The 21,744-nt window shown below is 42.6% G+C and overlaps 1 protein-coding gene across 6 annotated transcripts in view; it reads right to left on the minus strand.

Moving 5' to 3' along the window:
* Positions 1 to 6,012: 6,012 nt before the first annotated feature.
* PLEKHA8 (pleckstrin homology domain containing A8) overlaps positions 6,013 to 21,744 on the minus strand; it is a 29,916-nt gene continuing 14,184 nt past the window's right edge. For 3 of the 6 annotated variants that reach the window (XM_067291551.1, XM_067291556.1, XM_067291553.1), the window contains 11 exons: positions 20,259 to 20,417; positions 19,327 to 19,367; positions 18,459 to 18,622; positions 17,159 to 17,321; positions 16,480 to 16,565; positions 15,786 to 15,844; positions 14,620 to 14,750; positions 13,994 to 14,064; positions 13,830 to 13,896; positions 13,075 to 13,136; positions 6,013 to 12,121 (listed from right to left, as the gene is read on the minus strand). In XM_067291551.1, the coding sequence (XP_067147652.1) occupies positions 11,928 to 12,121; positions 13,075 to 13,136; positions 13,830 to 13,896; positions 13,994 to 14,064; positions 14,620 to 14,750; positions 15,786 to 15,844; positions 16,480 to 16,565; positions 17,159 to 17,321; positions 18,459 to 18,622; positions 19,327 to 19,367; positions 20,259 to 20,417 (1,197 nt within the window). In that variant the 3' untranslated portion in view covers positions 6,013 to 11,927. Of the gene's footprint in view, positions 12,126 to 13,074; positions 13,137 to 13,829; positions 13,897 to 13,993; positions 14,065 to 14,619; positions 14,751 to 15,785; positions 15,845 to 16,479; positions 16,566 to 17,158; positions 17,322 to 18,458; positions 18,623 to 19,326; positions 19,368 to 20,258; positions 20,418 to 21,744 lie in introns of all 6 variants that reach the window. The other 3 variants (XM_067291554.1, XM_067291552.1, XM_067291555.1) reach the window with 3 other exon arrangements.

Raw genomic sequence — 21,744 nt, forward strand, 5'->3', positions numbered from 1 at the left:
TTCAGATGAAGAACCATAAACCATCTGGTGGCAGCAGTGGTGTTTAAGTTACTGCTCTGCTGTCATTTCACCAGAGATCAGTTTAAAAAACAACCCCCCGAAGCAGCAGTGTGGGACCAGCATGGTGAAGCTGATTGTCATGCTGTTCTTAGTAAGTGTGGCAAAGGGGAGAAACACTTTTTCAGGGCCAGGGCGTTTGGGGCTGGGCAGCATCTGGTGCCAAAGGCTGCAGGGTTGATTATAGCTTCTAAATAAAGCCAGAGGGCCATACCTGTTGCTGCCAGGGGGCTGCAGGCTTTGCTTTAAGCTGCCTGACACCAAGCTGTTACACTAATCTAAATACATTAAATATTTGTTCTCCTCCCCACACTGTCCCATTCTTTGATGAGAAATGATGTTCTGGAGATTTGCCAGGGCGTAACCACACGGCAAGGAGGACCAAACCGCTGTGACTGGCACCTGCGGCAAATAGGCTGCTATAGGGGAGTTTGTACTGGATGCAGGCAAGGAAGAACTGCGCCTTAAGGAGGCACAAATAGCATGATTATTCCTCCTGCATTCAACAGTCAAGTGTCTTTTAGGGCATTTGGAAGGGGAAATCCATGCTGTATTTAGCTGTACTGCCCAAAGCTCCTTCATTAATTGTTCCTGAAAGACCAGGGCAGAGTGGCAGACCACCTCTGGAAACCCCTGCATGGAGGTTTCCTTCTCCCTCCGCAGCCCCTTGCTGTGCCTTGTCTGCAGAGGCCCTCTGGGAAGGAGGTATGCTGGATCTGCCCGGGCGCTGCTGGGGCCCATCCTGCCAGAAAAAAACAGAATAAATAAGAATCAACAGCAATAACTGGGGACGTAGTTTGCTGGCCCTGCATTATGACAGGTTTATCGCTTTTTACAGCCTTTCACTTACATAAACAGCTGCTTAGCAGCATGTTGCAGCCTCATCACCAATGGGGTCACCGTCTGTAAAGCAACACCCAGCTGACAGTACCGCAGGGGGCACCTGAGCTACCACAGGAAATAGGTACCATGTGGCAAGTACCCCGGAGCAGAAACCTGGCATAAATGCTGCCTATTTTGCAGTGGCACTGTTCAGTCTTGAATTAGAGAACCCGAAAGGTCAACTGGTCCCAGGTACCAAAAGGCTGTTAGTGATTTATCAGCTGTTGGGTTTCTGCAAGGCTGTTGAGCACAGCAGCTGGTGAGGTCGGTAGGCTCAGGGTTTTTTCCTTGCCTGGAGCAACCATGCCCAGATTTCATGGTGTGATGGTCTGTTTTACAAAGCAAGTCAATATGTGAAGATTTAAGACTTCATAATTTCTATTAGCTGAGTGGCCAGCATACTGTATCAGCATTTCAGAGGAGGAGGGAATTCCCCTCCAAACACTCACCACACGGCTCAACGAAATGTCGCCGCTAAGGCAGAAGGACATGGGCTTGACAACGCTGATTTACAGAGGTGATCAGACATGTCCGCAGTTTACTTAGGGATATATGCGATGGCAGCTTTCCAGACCCTCTCCGGGTTTCACCAAACTTTGAAGCCCGCAAGAAAAGTCATTTAATGCAGGACTGCAATGGCATGTGTCACAAAAAGGACATTGCGGCAGCGTTACCGCCACTGAGTATTGAATTATTTTTCTTAACAAATCGCTGGGAAGTGGTTTGATCTGTTTCTGGTAACAGACAGGCCATTTTGCTGTCGATAACAAAACGTGCTTTGAGCTTATTTCACCTGCCAGCCTGCTCTTGCAATGGCCATCAGTGGTTTGGGTTTGGGGGTTTGCCGCTGGACACCTCAGCCGCCCTAATTAGAGGGTTATTTGCTTGCTTCTTTCTTTTTTAATAAAAAGGGCAGTAATAAATAGTTATTTTTGAAAAGTTATATTCATGCAGGAATATCCTGCTTATATATGTTTTTGACTGTCTGCACCAAAAAGTCTCATTCTTCTCAGAGTAGGAAGCCAAACTCCTTTTGAGATGGTCTGTGGACAAAAATTACTAATGTGGCTAGATGGATCTTCCTCCTGTCCTGGGAACAGCTGCATACTCACAGGCCGCTTAGAGAATATAAGAAAATGATGACGGCTTAAGAAAATGTTAATTAATATCTAATTACTTTATGCAAAGCAGAAGAGCTTTGGCAGAGGAGAGTCGTATCCAAGGAGGAGCAGTAGCCTGACTGTATGAACTCTCCACACAGATAAAGGACCAGCGTGAGGAGCACCACGTGCAGGAGCAGCCTTCAGGTTTGCTGACGCGAAGCTGTCCCACCTTCTTAGCAGTAGCCCAGGGCTTTTTTCCCCAGCCTCCACCCAAGGTCTCTACTGAACCATCAGGGGATGCAGCTTGCTCAAGATGACCGATAAAGCGTGAAGTGGATAAAACTAGTGGTGGCTGTTTATTGTGCGGGATAACTTGCTTTTTGTACTCGACGAGACTCTCCTGCAGTGGTTTTGGCACGAAAACTCTCCCAGCGCCACCGCGATCGGCACAGTGCAGTTTTTGCACAGATATCCGTGTTGCCCCGCTGTACGCACATGTGTGTCCTTCTAGCAGAGCAAAACGCTTTTTTCGCACGGCTTTTGGGCAACTGGATTGCTACGTGGCGTGCGGGACATGGCGCATCAGGCCGAGCAGTGTCAAACACCTGAGCTGGCGGCTCAGATGCTGAGCGGTGGCGAAGGGCCGGTGAGGGTGCTGGGGCGAAGCGGGGCGGCTGCACAGCCCCTGGCCCCCACGCACCCACATACCAGCTGCTAAGCCAAAAAGCAAGTGGAAAACGATGACCTATAGGAAACTATGTGAGGCACGTCTGGTCTCTGAAGACTACAGATGAGCTGACAATACCAACACTGGAAACAGATGCTAAATTAATTGGAAATTATTTTGGCGGAAAGCCACAGCCGGAGCAGAAGCTCTGGCATAAAGACAAAACGATGCAAAACACATTTATAAGTCTCAGATACGTCTGATTTTGAGAAGACAGTGACCTGTTCTCCCTGTGGCAGAGCTGCAGGAAGCTGCCCAGGCCCCACGCAAGTGCGTCTTTCTGAAAGTGGCGAGGTACATGCTCAAACGCTGCTGGTTGGCACAGGATCTGCCAGGCGCCCCAAGAGGGAAGCAGCACATCGGGGACTCAAAGCCTCTGGAGGGACAGGAGTATCCCCAGTTTCAGCTCCTCCCACTGCAGCAGAAACTCCTGCCTCAGTGGCAACTCCTTGCTACAGCACGGGGGAGACGGTGAATGAACCTGGAGAAACTTTTACCTGGTTTTGCAAGCCAGAACAACAGCGAAGTAATATGGGCTGGTAAAAGGTTAGGGGCATGTAAGAAACCAAAGGAAACTGGAAAAGCCTTTTTCCCTAATCTGCAAACTTATGCCTACACTGCCAATTACTGCCGAAGCTCTAGGAACTGTCCCGTGATGGGGTAAAAAAGGAAAATGGGAAGCTTTCTAAGGCCACTGTATTTTTTTAATCATAACACACAAAAAAACAAACCCCAAATCTGCGCTGGAGAAGGAAGAAATAAGTATCTGATAATTAAGAAATATATTTGGGTCAATGTACTGAAATATTAGGAAAAAGGTACAAAACCTCTTGGACATCCGGATGGACACAGACGTGTAACTTGGTTGCACTAATGTCTGAAAGCATCTGATGTATTGCGGCTTTTCCTGCACCTCCTTTTCTCAGACCTAATACTTGTGCTCGCCACTTACCCTACCAGTCCTCCAAATGACACAAAAACTTCTCTCCTCGTGGCTCTGATACAGGGAAGAGTTTAGTGCAAGCACATTAAATTGGTGTTTTCCTCTAGGGATTGGGATGAGGGACAGGAATTTAGCAGGCCACCACCGAAGCCCGTGACCTTGACTAACAACCAGCCCAAACTCCACCAGCTTTAGCTCTTCCTCCTGCTCTTTCTGCCATTCATCTGAGATCCTGCAAAGGTAACAGATCTGCTTTTTTTAAATCAGTGGAAGTTGCAGTGAGGAGCTATTTGCCTTGCAGATATCCTTTTGTGCACGTGATTTTTATTAGTGCAGTGCTGCTGGCCTGGGTCAGGCTATTTATGATAGCAGAACATTTCATGAAGGTGACTAAAATGACTCATGCCAGCAGCCAGCACCTCAGCATGGATGAAGACCTCCTTGCCACATCTTGTGTCTGCGCCCTGCTTTCCTTTGCTCACGGGCAGGCTCAGATGTTTTGATTTTAAAAATAGGACACTGCAGAACTCGGTGGTAAATAAATGCTGCAGCTCAGGGTTAGAAGCTGGGCTTTGAGGCATTAGCCAAAGTCCTGACAGATACGGGGCAGATCCATGGACACTGGGATGTGATGGACCCCAGTCACATTCCCTTCTCCTCCTCCAGTCGCACAATGGTGATGGAAAGCAGCTGTTCATGGAGTTGCAGTGTGCACTGGGGTTTCCTGGAGGAGGAGAGAAGTGGAGCAAATTGCTGTTTCTCAGGCAAAAATGGACACTTGCTTCTTCATTCAGTGTGTTTATTGCATGTCTGAAACTCATTGCCTGAACTGAAAACTCATTCTTCTGCTAGAACAGCATCTTGTGATCTCAAACGAGAAATGGAAACTGTTTAAATGCCTCATGTGGAGTGAAGTTTTGATAGACCTGGTACCATTTTCAGCATCCGTCTCTTTATACATCCTCTTGATTTTGGCATGAAGAGCTAGGGCAGTCTAGTACAGTATAAAATAGCATAGATGCCAACACTCGTGAACATCGTAAGTGCTGACTGCGCATAGTAGCAGTAGTAGCAGCCCCATCCAACTGTGACAGGTAGCAGTGATGAAACAACCTTGCGCCTGGCCAGCTGCCACCTCACCAGCATGGCTTTGCTTTGCCTTTCTCCTTCTACAGGCCCATAACTGCCCACTTCTATTTAAATGCTTCCCCTAGGGAAGCCCCCTTGCAAGGAGAGCCTCCTAGAGCTGACAGCTAGGAGACTGATACCTAGCACCTTCCCTTAGGAAGGGGAGAAGATGAACAAAACCCCTGGGTGGCAAAAGAAGGAAACAATCCCCGTCCTCCCCTGCCCCAGAGAGGCCCTCCAAACCCTCCCTCGCCAGATTAGCAGCTATCCACAGCTCAGCCCTGGCAGGTTGAATTTAGGATGCCTGGCAGTGCAGTGCTCAGTCCTTGCCAAAGCAGAAGCAACTCTTGGCCTTTGCAGAGCTGATGCTCTGGTGCCTCTTACAACCAGAAGTTAGACCCATCCCAACACTGACAGCAACCCACAGGAGACAGCACTTGCTCCAGCTGAGCAACGCTGCTGTGGCAGGACACATACACCCTCCCCTCCCTGTGCCATGGGGCTGGGTAGGTCTCAGCTGTGATTCAGTCTCATCTTCTCTTCTCCAGCTCAGCAAATGTCTCAGAAACTTTAGAGATCTCCAACTGGATGCTGCCATTTACCAGAGGGTCTTACCATTGCTTTGGGGAGGCAATCAGGTACCCCAGATCTGCCTTCCTGCTGAGGCAGAATGCCCACAATTAGTAAGTGGCTCTAGTCTTAACAGTCTTCATCTGCATCTCAAGATGACCATGAAGCGATGTGGAAGACTTGAGAAACTCCTACAGGGGCCAGAGGCATGGAAGATATGCAAGTCCAGCCGAACCAAACCAAACCAACCCAACCAACCAAAAAAAAAATCCCACATAATACATGTAATTTTTAAATTCCAATTTCTCTCACTCCCAGATTGGCTTTTGTAACTAGAGTCTTCACATACTTGGATTGGCCAAGGACCCACAACTATGTGCCAGATGCAGCTTTTATTCTCATAATCAAAACAGACTCCATGTGCTCAAACATTCTTCATACAAAGATACATACATGTAGTTTCCATTAACCAGAAACATACTGTTTCTGACTGCTCACACAGTACCTAGAACAGCCATCAGTCCTGAAGAGAGCTTTAGGCCCTCTATTTCAGTAAAAGAAACAAAACCCATGCAAGGAGAAAGTGAGATTATAAAACATGCTTATTTTAAATAAGTTTATTATAATGAAATAATATAAAAGTCTGACAAAGGTCTTAACAATACTCCAAAAATAAAAGAAAAAAAGACAAATGCTGTATAATTTGAGAGATGATGCAAATCGGAAACTCCAAAATATTTTGAATCTGAACTGCTTACAACAGTGCAGTTTGTACAATGCTTATAAATACAAGAGGTGATTTGGGGTGCATGAAGAAGCCCTTAGAACAAAGTAAAGTTAAAGTGGAAGGCAATATACCTTCTCTTTATCTCAAAATGCATGGATCTAAGTAAGGCTCACTGTAAGCCCAGCTTTGCATTAATAAAACGAATGCCCAAAATTGGCTTAAAAAAAAAATTGGAATGGAAACAACAAAAGCAAGCTACTGTGGTTTTGTTTAGTCACTAGATTCTGGAATGCAATTTACTTGCTAAGCTTCATTCCAAGTAGACATAAATCTCAAACTTTCAAGACTGTTTTAAATAAGGGAATCAAAGAGTAAGTTTTAGACCCCTGAGTGCTATGATGCAAAATAAAGTAAGCAAGCTTAGTACTAATACTTAGTACAGAAATCAGGATATGGAAACAAAGAAGTTTCATACATAAAAACCCTTTAGCACATCTGGAGTATTCCCGAGGGGGATACGATATCAAGAAAGGGATACAAAAAAATGCTAGTCAAGGGCCACATTTCGCATGCTAGTGAGATGTGCATGCATAAAAGGGCACAGCCACTTCAGGGCCTGATTGGGGGAAGCACATAAGTACGTGCTTTACTTTTTCACTGTAGGATTGCACTTGTATGTGTTCTTAGCTGGAAGCGAGATATGGGCTAAAACACCCACTGAAGCCCATATGCTTTCCTCAACAAAGGAAAAATTAAAAGCTCAAGTTCCCAACCTGGTTAGTGGAGGGAGATGTTCTATTATCACAGCAGTGCTTAAAGGCTTGTGTGAACTGCAGCTAGTGTATGGCTCACTCGGAGCCCTTTTACACAACAGCAATTTTATACTACCTGGAGCATGTAGGAGGGCAAAGCTTGCAGTGTTTGTTCACTAAGGGGCTACAAGAGGGTGGCAAAAATGCACAAACTCAGATTTTTCTTCTATTTTATTAGTACTCTACGGGCAAGAGAAGAGAAATAAGACCATTAAGAAAGAAAAGACTTGGCAGTTCTTCTTCTTACTAGTGAAAGCACGGGGTTAAGTATCCCAATTAAATTTTATTGGTGAAATTAAAACTTCAAAGAGTAGGTTTTTTGGCAAATATGTCAAACTAGGGAAAAGCAGCACATTCTCCATGTGGCTGTATGTTTGGTTGCCTGCCACAGAACTCAAGTCTGCTTTTCCAAGTTTGTATTTTTAATTACTTATGAACTCCTGCTTTGGGGCTCTCATAAGATTTCAATGTGACAGCAGCAGCTCCAGCAGCAAACAGGCTGAACATGTGGGGGAAGAGGGAAAGAAAGCCTGACAGGAATGTGCTGATGCTCTCCTCTAGTGCCTAAAAGGCATTTTAGGGTCCTCTAAAGCTTTTTGCAGAAACTGAATTGAAGACGAAGAAAAAAAAGGGGGAGGGGGGGTAGAAGATCCAGCATATGGACACAAGCAACACTGTTTTCCAGAATGGTCCACACCCCTTGGTCAAAGCACGGTGCAACACAACTGAAGCATATTTTGGGCAAGCTTTTTATATGTCCAGCCAAGCAAGTGACAATTTTCAAACTATGAAAGATTTTTAAAGCAAACTCCCGTAGCTAAATCCTGATGATGCTTCACAAAATCTTGTAAGTGAAGGTATATGGCCCTTAACTTTAAGTGCGCTTATTAAAGGGAGACCCATATTATAACAGGATCAAGACAGGATGATTCAATGACTCATTATGTTTACACTAAAGCACTTGAGTATCCAGCTCATATTCTACAATTGTAATGTCACAAAACTTCAATATGCAACTGAGTATGGTGTCTTAAAAATAGCAAAGGGGGCTCCAGAACATAGCTGTTTTTTAAAAACAAAACAACTAAAATAAATAAAATAAATAAAAGCCTCCCACTGCTACGCAGAACTCGACTGAAATCATTTGGGAGCTCTGCTCTAATGCCAATGGCACTATATTACAAAGATATGTATATGATCCTTATTAAAATATGCTGACAGCCATTATTCAGTACTAGGTAGTACTTCTATCAGATTGCTTTGGGATTTACCATGTCTCAGCAAGGACGCACACTGCATAGACTTGTCAGTGTCACATGCTGTACCAGAGCTCTACACTCAGCTATATTAATTTCACAAAAAGCAGCCTTACTCCCCTAGGGTAAGGCTGTGATTACTCTTATTTTGCCATGGCTAAGTAAAATCCCTGAGAATATGCAACTGTTAGACATTGAAGGAAACAGCTGAAAGCATTTATAAAGGAAAGGGAAGCAAAACTTCAGACGGGTGCAGTTTAAGAAATCAAAGCAGTTTGTTTAAAGCATACAGAGCAAGGGTGCTGTTATCTGAGAGTCATATGGATGCCTATCAGTGTGTGGGTCAGTTCTTAAGCATCAGCCATAAAACACACACACACGCCACAAGTGTACCTCCTCTCCAATTCTGAATTTAAGGGTCAGTACTCAGTTGTTGTTCTCTATAATGATTAAAATCAAAGCCAGTTCTCTGACTGCCAAACTGACACCACAAAGAAAGAAACTAATGAATTGTCTTAGCAGTATATTTGTTTATGCTTGGCAATCTGCTCTATTGCATCCTTACTAGTGGTATAATACAGAGTTCAGCTCTGCAACATGCTGTATAGGTTTCTTCCTTAGTGGTAGTTTGACAGGAAAAAGAGCATTCATAAATACTAAGTGCTCGCTGCAAGAGCAGTGCATAATGGAATATAAGTTTTGAAAGCAAAGAGCTATTAAAAATGAGACCTTGCTCAGTTCCAGCTTTGCAAGTCCCCTATTTAACAAGCACACAGGGGCCTCCTGAAGTCACTGTCTCATAAGAAAGTTCAAGCACCAACTCCAAAATTCAGAAAGACTGATTTTATGCGGGAGGAGTAAGACCAGAAAGGCTGCTCGGAGGTGAGATGCCTCACTGCTCACAGAATACACAGAACGCCACATAGTGCTCTCTACTTGTTGCAAGAGAGTAATGGTAGGAGTTAGTAATTTCTGAAGCTAACAGCCTAATTAAGCTGTTAAGTTTCTTATTTAAGAAATAAAGCTTCTTTACTTTTTGCATCAAGCTTTGGGTTTGATACACTACTACCAAACTAGTGGTTCTCTCGCTAGTTAAAAAAACAACCACACACACACACACACACACACACACACAAAAAACCCACACCCATGCAAAACAAACTCACACCCTCCAAGTCCATAAGTGCTGGATACTCTTTCCTGCTACTGCCAAAGCTTAGAGTAAAAGAGATGTCGATATTCATCATGTTCTCACAATTAATTTCTACAGAAGAGGGATCTCTTCCTGTCCTCCCCTTACCACAACTGATATTTATGCGGAAATGTGGTCTCCATTATTTTCTCAGAGTATCCAGCTAAGAACTATTCTAGTTTACCACATATTAGCTGAAAACCCCGAGGAAACCACACTGGGTGGAGAGTTGGTTGTTCTACTGTAAGTGCAGTTTCTCAGCATTCATGCTCGAGAGAGGCAGACAGACAAATCCCAAAGGCTACTTCCTTTTTAGCACTGCAACAGGTGAAATAATTGAACAGAGTTTGGCCAAAACTCTTGACTTCATGTTTAGACATAAATACTACTATTTTATTTACTATAAAACAAACAGATCCTACATCCTTGTGATTACTGTTGGAGTATGTAGGAACTATAGGCAGCCAGCAGCTCTAAGAGGAGATGTTGGGGGGGGGGGGGAGAGAAGAGTCACACTATTTAATCACAGTTAATTACCGTTCTGGTATCTTGCTTTATTCACCAAGTGAGATGTTTGGTCTTTTCTTCCCTCATCACATGCTCTTCTTAAAGCTAGCAATGGTAGACGCTATAGAAAGGATCAAGTATTAAGTACGCAGAGGCTCCTGACACTGCATCAGCAGGAAAGCAGTCCTGCAGCACATTCATTTTACTTTGGATCTACATGGGTTTTAGTCTAGCAAAAGCCAGTATTTCTTTGTGGAAGGCAACACTGAAACTTCTCTTTTGCATTTATGAAGATTTGCTCCCTTCCAAGTACTTAACTAGCAGTCTTCTCTCCTTCTGTACATGACTTAAACTCAACCCTTAGCACTGCTGCTATTAAAAATAATAATTAAGAGTCCTTTCAGCTAGTGACATGGTGAAGGACAAAATTCCTAACTTGTGTTGAAGGCTAGTACAAGGTCTGTGAATTATTTACTGCCAGTTCAAGGCATAAGTGAGTCTTTCAGTAGTGACATAGGGCTCTGGACGGCTTTGTGCAAAAGAGCAGAAGTCTTACTTTCCTAAAACCCTGTCACTTCTACACAATTTTGTGTTTAAAGGCTTGTAATTGGCCAAATGCATAATGGCTCAGTGATGAATTATAACTTCCCTCAGGCTTTATTCATTTCCTATCTGCTTTCATGAAGTCTCTGCCTATAATGCCAGCCTAGGAAGGATTTCAAGAAAAACTGCTTTATAAACTGCTAGCTGTATTCAATTTAAAGGCAAATATTATGTTTTCATGTGAATTTGATTTAAAAAGTCCTAAACCCAAAACCAACCCCCCCACCCCTCCCAAAACCAAGGACGATGGACATGATTTTCTATTGCACCATGGTGTGCTGACTGCTATCGAGACTTAGAAACCTTTGAAACCATTACCCTGCCTACAAACACCATCAACATCAGAGCAGACCATCAGCTGCTGCAGATGTGCACAGCACCACTGAAATAAGCTGGACTCTGCCGGTCTGCAGCAGTGAGGCTCTGGCTTGCCCATCCCAGCACTGGGATGACATGGGGCAGAGGAAGCCACAGCAGTGCCAGCGCAGAGGAAACACCGCTCACTGCTCACAGCCTTCCTCCCACGACCGTGCAGGGGCTTCCCCTTCCTCTGCCATGGGTAACAGAGCACAGCAGGTTCCCTTGCGCTGCCACACAAGCTACATGGGTAGGAGCATCCTGCTGCCATGGAGGGCACAGGGGAAGTTTTGTGTAGGATTGTCCCGGTGGCAGGAGCTGAAAGGGAGAACGTGGCACACTGGCAGCTGTGCAGGGAACAGTGTGGTATCCACTTTCACAGGCTGGCTCCTGGGGAAGCCTAGAGCACCAGCCACACATGCTTGTGGTAAAGATCTCTAATGTTCGGCGAGGTGCATTGAACAGCAAAAGCTCTTCCATCCAAAATAAGTCAAAAAAAAAAAAAAAAAGGAGGGATAAATTCACCGCATACCTAATAAGCTGACATTTAACTGCAACTTCTCTTCTGCTACCAGGGTGACAGTAACTCTCATTACTTCTGTCCTCCTACACAGCTAATACGCAGTGGCAGGGAGGCTAGTGTCACTGCACAAGCCAGCACATGGCACGGCACAGCCTCCTAGTGTGGACCGCGCTGCTGCATGCGCAGCTCCCACATGAAGTGTGGGAGCAAAGGCCAAGTTCTGCTCCGTTACATTTATGAAGGGAAGAGAAGAGAGGGAGCGAGGCAGGAGAGAGGCAGAGCTATTCAATCAAAAGCATTCATCATGGACACAGCTATGACTCTAAGAGAAACAGCACCTCTGCATTTTAACACAAAACAAGCATAAAAAACCACACACACACACACATATATTCATACATACCCTTCCCCAAAAAGCACTCATACCCTTCCCAACGGAAGAGATACAATGAACAGAAACAATGTTCAAAAACAAACAAAAAAAACCCAAAAACACTTTGTTAACAGACAGTCCCTGAAGTTTTAAATGCTGTCTTGCTGTCATACCACCTCATCCGACTCCAAACCATGTACTTCATAGAGAGTGTCCAAGATATTTAGCTGCTTTTCCATGGCTGGTAAGTAAATGTTGAGGTCCCTCTGCATCCCTCTATAAAACGTTTCTTCCTGAGCGTCACACTCCTCTACAGACAGTGCTGCCACAAAGTCTTCATATGTTGGAGCTGCCCTTAAAGCTAACTGGGAGAGGAACCAAAGTCTTTAGATTTGGAAAAAACAGAACAGGAAGAGAAACCCAGCCAGAGCCATGACAAAACTTCTAGACAGCCCTCTTTGCACTTTGATTACACAAATGTTAATGCTTTAAGTCATTTTTTTGTGCGTGTGCACATAAGTCTTAACTGATAAGGCGGCAACAGTTTATCATCTCTATGTAGATGCCCAGTTTAAGATCCACTTAGCCCTGATTTTTAGAAAGTGTCTGTACAGCATATTTTGTACAAACAGCAAACATTAAAAAAAGTATTAAATGCAAAACCCAAATAAAGTAAAATTTATGGGAGCTCCCAACCTAGTCTCACACACTTCAGTGTTCAAGTCCCATGCTCAAACCCCTTTTAGAAAGCTCTCCCTAACATTCCTGCTTCTCCCAGTGACAGTCTGTCACGATCACTTGGCCAAGGCTTTTCATACAGTTTCAGAGATAATTTCCAGGGACAGACACAAGGGGGAGCTGCTAGCTTGGACAAAAAATAAACCATTTCCTCTGGCCAATATATTCTGGGTCACACTAGCCTCCTTCATACTAGTTTTTCTCGAATTCTGTCATCCAAAGAGGAACTCATTCTCAAAAAAGCAACCCAAAAACTCCACATCTTCATTTAATAGCTCTCTTTGAATATGACAGTATTTTAAATTCTTACAAAAGAGTTGCAACACTATTGCAAAAGAAATAATGAAAACTTTATGCACAAAAAAGCAACCCATGTGTTTTGGCTCCAAAAAAAACAGGTTTCACCCTTGAAGTCCAATCCTAAACCTAACAGTAGCCACAGTCCTCACCCTCAAGATAAGGTCTGACAAAAGGAATCTCTTCATTTCAAGGCTTACAATTTTAATACAGTTTATTAGGTAAATACGACATATCATCACATTAACAAGACCCCTAGCAGCCAAGAGAATTACTTACCGCAAAGACCCCGCGTACAACCCAGCCATGGTGTTGCCGTAACGTCTTCCCATAAGCATTGTCTTAAAGGAAGGGGAGGAAAAAAAAGAAAAAAAGAAAAAAAAAAGAAAAAGGGATACACGTATGGCAGTTTTAAGTTTGCATCACAATGAAAAGTCAGAGCTTAGAAACTACTAGTTAAGGATATTTTCTTGTTGTTGGACACAAATAATGGCTCTTTCTGAGCATCATTCATATGACTGAAAGGAAGGAGAAAAGGAGATGACAGAATTGGGATTTCTGGGTTGGGGGGGCGGGTCTCAGCTCTGCTGTCAAATCTCAAACAAGTCATCCATGGCAAATAAGCTGTTTGAACAGACAGGAGGGAAATGTAACTAGTATTTGACTAGCTTTGCCTCATGGCTGATTTTTCTTCCACTCTCTAGTTCTCAGTACAAGTCTGGAAAAATATTACAGAGGGTGAAACTGTCCTGCAAGCTGACAGTTAGCCAGTCTCAATCCAGACAGTTAGCTCAGACATTAAACAAGGTCTCTTTACACATGAGGGTAAAGTTTTAGCCCCTTAGAACAGAAAGTATTGGACCCTTATTAAAACAATCCTCAATATGTCTCTTGTGAGTGCTCCTGAACATAGCCCTTGTTACATTCTCAAACAGTCCCAATAAGCTTGCCACCTATATAGCATTTTCTTCATGCCAAAAGCATGACAGTTAGATGAATTTTCATCCAGCATTAAATCAAGATTGACCAGTTACCTAGTAATCTGCCTGAAGACCATGATTTTCAAAAAAGTTGCATTCTGGGGGCTAGCTGCATCAATAACTACAGGAGAAAAGAAAACCCAGGTTCTAAATAAGGAGGAAAATAGCTGAGTATGTAAATTCAGAGACACATGAAGAATAAAGCTACTGGAACTTACTCAGAGCTGTTTGGATATTTTTTTCTCCATTCTTCACTTCTGTTAAAAATCCTTTCAAGAACTTTAAGCCTCTGTCAGGACGAGCCCACAAAGTAAAAAAGAAACCATGTTTATAACCAGATAAACCCCTCAGTTTGCAATGCAGTTTTGGGCACCTCAATTTCAGTATGTTAGAGGGACATTCTGGAGCCAACCAACCCAGCTTAACTCCCACTGCTTATAAGACTCAGAATTAAATAGACGTTCTCCATCTGTATAAAGAAATGCAGCCACCTCCTTCAGCCTCTCTCCTAGCCTAAGGAAAAAGGCTTTGCTAGGAGAGTTGTGCTGCAACCTGAAACCTTCTGCCTGATGCACCAGTCCAGCAGGAACAGTCACTTAGTGTGACCTGTTCTTCACTTTCATGGGCAACGGGGAAAGAAAGGTTGTCTGTGATTGCTTGTTCAGGCCTTTTGGCAAAGTGGCAGTGATAGAACTACAGACTACATCAAACTTGTCCCTAGTCAGTTTGGACTGATGGAACCTGTGAAAGTAACTAGTTTGCTCTATAAACACAATCTGCCTTGGTGAAAGAGCCTTCATCACATCTTAACTATTTATAGCCTAAATAGATAGGAGGTTGTTACCTTTTCAGCCACAAGAGAGCCTCCGTAGCAGAGTTTCTAACTTGTGCTACGCCCGCATTCACTTCGTGGAGCACTATTTTCTGAAGGGTATCAAACTCTTCTTTGTTGGTTATAAATTTCTGGTTTATTTTCTGGAAAAAAAATTAAGAGGAAAGGCTTTATACTTTTAAGATCAGACAGTGCCCTGTACCATACAAACCAGCTATTTACCAGGATTCTTCCTTGCTAGCCTGGACTGGGCATGCAGTGTGAGTGAGAGAGCACAGAGCCACCAAACAAACCCCAAGACTTAGCTCCTACAATGTGCCTGCCACATTACCACCATGTAACGCAATCATAAGAAAGTGGCTCAGTCCACAGTTTGCACAGAACCTGCCATTTATGTCTGACAATGTGCTTTAGGTAGTTCATGCGTCATCCTACGTACAGGCGGAAAGGTGTTAACTCAGCCTACACAGAGCATAGACCCATCATCCCAGAGCTCCAAATATGAACAAGATCACCTTCTGACAACAGCTAAACCGCAAACTCTCAATTATAGTTCGCAGGCATCAGCATGTTTATGTTTCTTAATTTATTCCAAAGTTTGTTATATACAACTCCTAATCGCACAAGTAGCGCTTCAAGCCTTTGCAGACTTAGAGCTGGAAAAAGTTTCAGAATGAGAACCTCAGCTACAGGATTCGCTCCAATTTACAGCTCCTGAGGAGCTGGTTCTTAGTGAACTTATTTGCTCTGACTTGGTTGAGGAAGGGCACTTTCCTCTTGTTGTTCTCCAGTCCAAAGTCAATACTGATACCATCGCATCATGACTTACAATCCTCTCAGATCAGAATCAAAGTCATATTCATTAGCTGTAACAGACTTCCTACTTGGCAGTCAATCAAATTTGATTTTAAAAGTTTCATTGTGAAAAATGGTTGGATTTATTAAACGCAGCACGTGCTCTAAGAGCAGAATTAGGGACATCTCAGCATTTGGATCTGACAGAGAGCAACATTAACAGATATTAAAAAGGCCTTCTGGTATTGACTCCTGAAACAATAATTCTTGAGTTCTGGTATCTAAGCTAGATATTCCAACAAGATGATGATCATCTGTTCAGACTCATGCTGGCTAAATGGAGTCCTGTTTGTTTAAAGTCAGTGTTAGAAATTAGCTATTACCTTGATGTTACCTACAAAATCCATTTTAACGGGAGCAAAAACAGTTGGTCCCAGCTTGTCTGGAAAGAAAGAAAGGCTACATTTTAAAATCACACCTTTTCCCACTTCTTGTGTCTTAGTAAGAACTCATTTCATTTACTCTAACCAATCTTTCTGAATAGTAGGAGAATATTAAAGGACAACATAAACTTAAGTCTTCCTTCAGTTATAGAACCAAAACCCTCCATCTGGTACAAGAGTTAAAATATACTAATTTGGGGAGTCTTTAAAGGGACCCGTGACATCCACTGTCAGATTCAGAGGCCAAGCAGACAGAGGATTGCACTAGCTGGAGACGAAAGTCTTTGGAAAAAAGCAACAATAGACAGTATAGCTGATGCTACTGTCAGCTGTACTATACATAAGGCATTCTACACTGTTCTCTTGAGGGAAGGAAATTACTGTTCCAGATACGCTCACAGATTTCCAGACAGCTTATACAGGGGTCCCAGCTAAACAAGACTATAGAATGCAGGAATAAGAAACATCTTCTGGTACCAGTCATATTGATTCTGCTGATAGAAACTACTTTTACACTATACCACTTCAGCGAAGAAATGAATTCTCCAAACTAACCGTTCCACCATTTCTCCTAGCTGGTGGCAGTCAAAAGGAATCAGATTCATGCACACCATAAAAAGAAGGAGTTGCTTACCCAGAACAGGCACAATTGCATAACATGACTCCAGAAACTCCTCTGTTGGTATGCCCTCTTCCTCACGGAGTTCAATATCACTGAACCTGGGATCCAGGACAAACAGAAAAGATATTTTTACTGCAAGAACTCCTTTTATTCAGCTTCTAAAGATAAAAGTGCATTTCACATCCATTTCATTTGAACAGAGGTAAAGTTTACAGACATGGAGCCACCAACACAGCTTTTATTTCAGTACATTAAACAACTACAGAAAGTAAACATTTATTTATTTGGTGGTGTGGAAGCAAGGATTGGCATCACAAACCATGAAAAACAACTCCCAATATAGAGATATTTTAGAATAGCTCAAACACAAACTCACTAACAGTCATGCTTTCAGAACTTCACATTGTCTGCAATTACACTTGTAGAGAAACAATTGCTTCAATCCCAAAATGGGAGGTGTGTAGGGAAGTCATTCAAAGTTGTGTTTAGATGATTGACACTGCTCTCAAACCACTCTGCACAATTAATTTTACAAAGTGTATCTTCTTCCATTACTGTGCTGTAACGAGTCCTGTTAAATAATCCCAGCAGATATAGCTTTGCAGGCAGAACAGATTTAACTCTGAATCAATTAAACAGCTTAACATGAAGTCTGAATATCCTTGTAATTTAAATCTGCAACATGTACTACCTATTGCTCATGACACTGAAGAAGGTAGGAAAATCTTTTTCATTTCTGTCTTCCTCACACGATAAAGTCGATCCACATACAGAATCCGTTTCTGACTGCAGCAACTTGTGGGTACCAAAGCCTTCTACAGCTTGCAGCTTGCTCTCCCCATCTTCTTTAATACCTTACATTTACAGGAAACAGGAAAAAAAACAAAAAAAGCACAACCATATACTCATATTGTTATTACTGTTTTGTGCATCTATATGAAGGAAGGCATACTTGGAACATGCAAGTTCAAAAGCTTTTCCTGCCAGCACCATGACACTCACCACACTTCCTCTGATGTTAGAGAGAGAGGAGGAAACTTGTTTAAATATTGTCTCAGCAGCCTTTTTTTTTTTTCTCCTCTCTCTCCATCAGACAAATCAACTACCAGCCTCCAATGCGGGTGGAGGCTGCACATCCTCAGCAAGGACGGCCTTATGAGAGAAGAGCTTCAAAGGGGAAGTGGTTAGGTACAGACAGGGAAGCAGACTCATCTCCCTGAAAAAAGGACTTGTTGTTGCATGGTTAAAACTTCCCCAGTGTTGAGTTCTGGAATAATGGCCAGGCAAAGGAAGGCACTGAAAACTATATAGTCCATTCAATAGAAGGAAGAATAGAAATCGTGTTACTTGTAAAGACTTGATTTTAATTTTAGCAGCCCTTAACAATGTAATCATGTTGGATGGAATTTTATACCAAATTAATTCAATAGAATTTTACTGAAGCCACACACAAATCCAAGTTTAATGTTTTGCTGAAGTAATGGGAAGAAATAAGGTACTTTCTAATGTGCTCTTAATTGTGGGGAAAAGGGTTAGTTTTCCATAGAGATTTGCCAGAGCAATTATGAGCAACTACAAGGTCAAGTCCTCTCAGACAGCAACACAAAACTTCCCTGCTTCCTTTCTGACAATGCAGCTGTATGTTCTAGCAGAGGTGTTAATGGAAAGCCTCTGGGAATGAAGTGTCTGTCCACAGGGCAAGAATAGCCCAAGCTCTGCCAAACTGCATTGCCACTTACGTCAATCAGCATCCAGAAGAGTCTCCTCTTGTTCAAGAGTGAGCTTTAATCTCCCTCTCCATTCAGAACTGTGTTAGCTATCAACAAGGGCAGGAGCTATGCTAAGACGACTTGACAAGGGGCAGATATTAGACTAAATTGCATTAGTCTTGTACTAACATTCCCTCTCCTGGGAGGAAAGGTATCAGCACTCACAGGCTTCCTCCAATTATTCTTAAAGAGTAACAGTCCTGAGTAAAATAGAGTACATACATTCACCTGCCAAATCCTCTTCTATGTGGTCTTCAACCAGAACATCACTGCTCCCCTCATTTGTTTCCAGGTTTAAATGCACCAGGCTTTTAATAAGGGTTTGCTCTTGCTGGTTAAATTCTGCTTTTACAGAGCCATTTTCAAAGGGGTTCAATTCCATCTGCCTGAAGGAAGGCAAGGAATAACGATTAGTGTACAAAAGCATTGCTTGGTAAGATTATCCTGTGAAAACACACAAACAACAATGAGAAAAATAGTTACCAGAATTCTAGGCTCTCACAGGCAGCTGAGCAAACTAACTTATCTAAAATAATAAAAGGAACCCATAGGTTTAACAAATAGGATATATCAATGATTCAACCCCCGTTCATGGATTATTGAATATATTCACAATGATTTAAAAAAAGACAGAGTCAAAAAATACAACCAATTACAAAAAAGGAAGTTAAAGCGGGTGCTGTAGCTAAAACAAGAGCCCCTCAGGAGTGCTTTTATATATACACACCCTTGCCATCTCTCCTCCACAAATCACAGCTTGCTCTCTAGCAATTATTTTATGGGCATATGGAGTGGAACCAAAGATACAGGAGAGAGCACTGAAGTGGGAGAGAGATGACTGGTGAGTGACCAGGAGGTCACCAAAGCAATGGTGGGGGAGGAGGAAAATAAAAGGGAAATGGTGGAGAAAGGAAAAACATGAGGCAGGGGTGAGCCAGCTCCCTTTTGCTGTGTCTTCTTCCAAGTCTGCAGCTCAGAGCAATACAATTTTGCCTGTAGCCAGTATTGGTAATATCAGAGAAAAATATGGAAGGAACAGACACTACCAAAAGCAAATTAAAGAGATTGACAATAAAGATTTTTATTATACCTTTCTGTTGTGGTGTGACTGGACAAGACTGAGTGTTTTATCTGTAAGGTAAGGAGAAAAAAAATATTCTTTAAACCAAGAGCAGTCTATCAGGTTTCTTAAACTTCACATTTTGTAAAATCCAAACTAGAGTCAGTGAAAGAGCTAAGCATATGCTCACTACTTGTCTGAACTGCAGCCTGTACACAGATAAATAAAAAAAGTGCTGCATGGTTACAGCATTAAAGTATTGTTACAAGATACTTCTTTCAGAAGCTAGCTAGCAAGCAAGCGCCAAGAGAGACTCCATACAGCATGTGAACAAAACTAAGGCAATGATGGTGGGAAGCACCAAATACACAACAACTTTTATTTCAGAGGGGGAAAATGAGTAAATAAGACAACTTTGCCAAGAAATACGAGGCCAGATTCCAGGTAAGGTGAAGTAAACTCACTTCCTAGATACAGTGAAGCATCTACCTTCCTGCATACACCTTAATCTGCTAGAGTTGCATCTGCAGCTGTGGTTCCAGGTCCCAAGGAAGTGCCCTTGCCACTGAAAAGATAAGCTCACCAGCTCCTGTTGGCATATTATCATAGATATGATACAGCAATAACTTAAGAAGATAACTGCTATGAGCTCCCACAATGGATCAGCTTGCCATACAGCCAGGCTATTTTGAAACACTGATGTCTGCGGCTGGATCAGGCCCTAAAAGTTACTGTCTAATAACTTTTATGTAGAATTAGAAGTCAGAGATTAGTCACTGTTTATCAAAAAGCCAAAAAACAAAAACAAGAAAAGCCCTACATCACTTGCAAGCCAGAGCATGCCTAGTGGAAGACTACTAGCTACTGCATGGGTAAAAACTTCATTCTCTACTTCCACAAATGCTACTCTACAAGAAGGCTTCTTACATTCCATGCCAAGACTTAGAGAAGAGGATACAGGCCTTGTTTGATCTGAAAACTGCCAAAGGTGGGGATCCAGGCGGAGTCCGATGTAATAACTCAGAAGTAAAGGCAGTATTTGCAATCTGCATACATTCTTCAAGAGTCTTCAGGAAGGTGTCACAGGTTGATTTCAACAGAGCTCCCATATCAATCCCGCTCTGTGGGAAGAAACCAATTAGAAGACATTGACTCATCACAAAAGATCAGCCTGGAGCATCCATCAAAGCCCACTATTGCTGCAGTCATGATTCCTGTTTCACTTGAATTAAAATGCAAAGTGTCAGAGAACTGGCATCATGTACTACTGGGACTATGCCCCCTCACAGCATTACTGCTCTTGCTAGCCTCTCACTACAACAAGCTCAGTCTGCTTGCATTTTAACAGCAATGTCTGCTCACGTCACTTATCTCTGGCGTTAAAAGTATGTTAAATACAAGTCTTGGTGTATTCAACAGTGGCATTCCAGAAGACACTGCTGAGAAGAGAAATGAAGAGTAAGCAAGTGAAATGAACACACAGTGATCCGAAGATACAGTAATTTCAAAAAATCTCGTAAGCAAAAAATTACTGCAACTGAACAAGCAGAATAAAGTGTCACTTGTCACAAAACTCTTCATCTCTGCAAAGTGCAGTTATTGATGCCGAAATGCTTTTAGCAATAAACCCTCATAGTTAAATAGCTGCAGGATAAGAGAAAGTGAGTTTTCCCCCATATCAGTGAAGTAGGAGCTCAATAAACAACACATTACAGATTTGTTGCTGATATCTATAAGCTGCAAGTTCTAACAAAGCCTTTTAGTCATTTATACACGACATTGTGGACACTACCACAGTCTACACTACCACACTAATGCACTGTAAAGAGTTTGTAAGGTACTTTTAGGGAGATGGTTTGGACACACAGACGAGTAACCTTCAGGTGTTCTGCCTACCTGTTCTGCACTTGAGGACAGGTGTCTCTTCCTGAAGACATCCTGGACCTCCCACACCTTCTTTCCCACAGGCTTCTCTAGGAAGCTACAGGCCTCCCTCTTCACACACTTACTCCCAAATCAAGGCGCAGATCATTAACACTAGGAGACCCTTCTTAAATGAGGCTTCTTTGCTCAGAAAAATTTGTAAAACAAATTTGTTTTCTCTTAAGGTTTGAAACTGTAACTGTTATTGCAGATGCTAACAAAGCAGTTCTTCCTCTCAATTTTGCTTCTTTGAGGTCTGTATTATCTCTTGACCTTTTAAGGATTTTAGTTGAGAACAAGATTTTTTTTTTTTTTCCCAGAAACAGGATTTTAATGATTCTGAACAGTGATCTAATTAGGGGCAGGCAAACATTCACTTCTTGCAAGTTATCTTTTTACAAAAAAATTTTTGCCTTTTTGATCCACTATATACACCTGATCTACACTAAAATAGAAGACATCAATAGGTTACTATCTAGATCTCCAAGACCCTAGGGTCATATCACTGCTTACTACCCAACACAG

The sequence above is a fragment of the Apteryx mantelli genome, chromosome 2 (genome assembly GCF_036417845.1).
Source record: "Apteryx mantelli isolate bAptMan1 chromosome 2, bAptMan1.hap1, whole genome shotgun sequence".
Lineage (NCBI taxonomy): Eukaryota > Metazoa > Chordata > Aves > Apterygiformes > Apterygidae > Apteryx > Apteryx mantelli.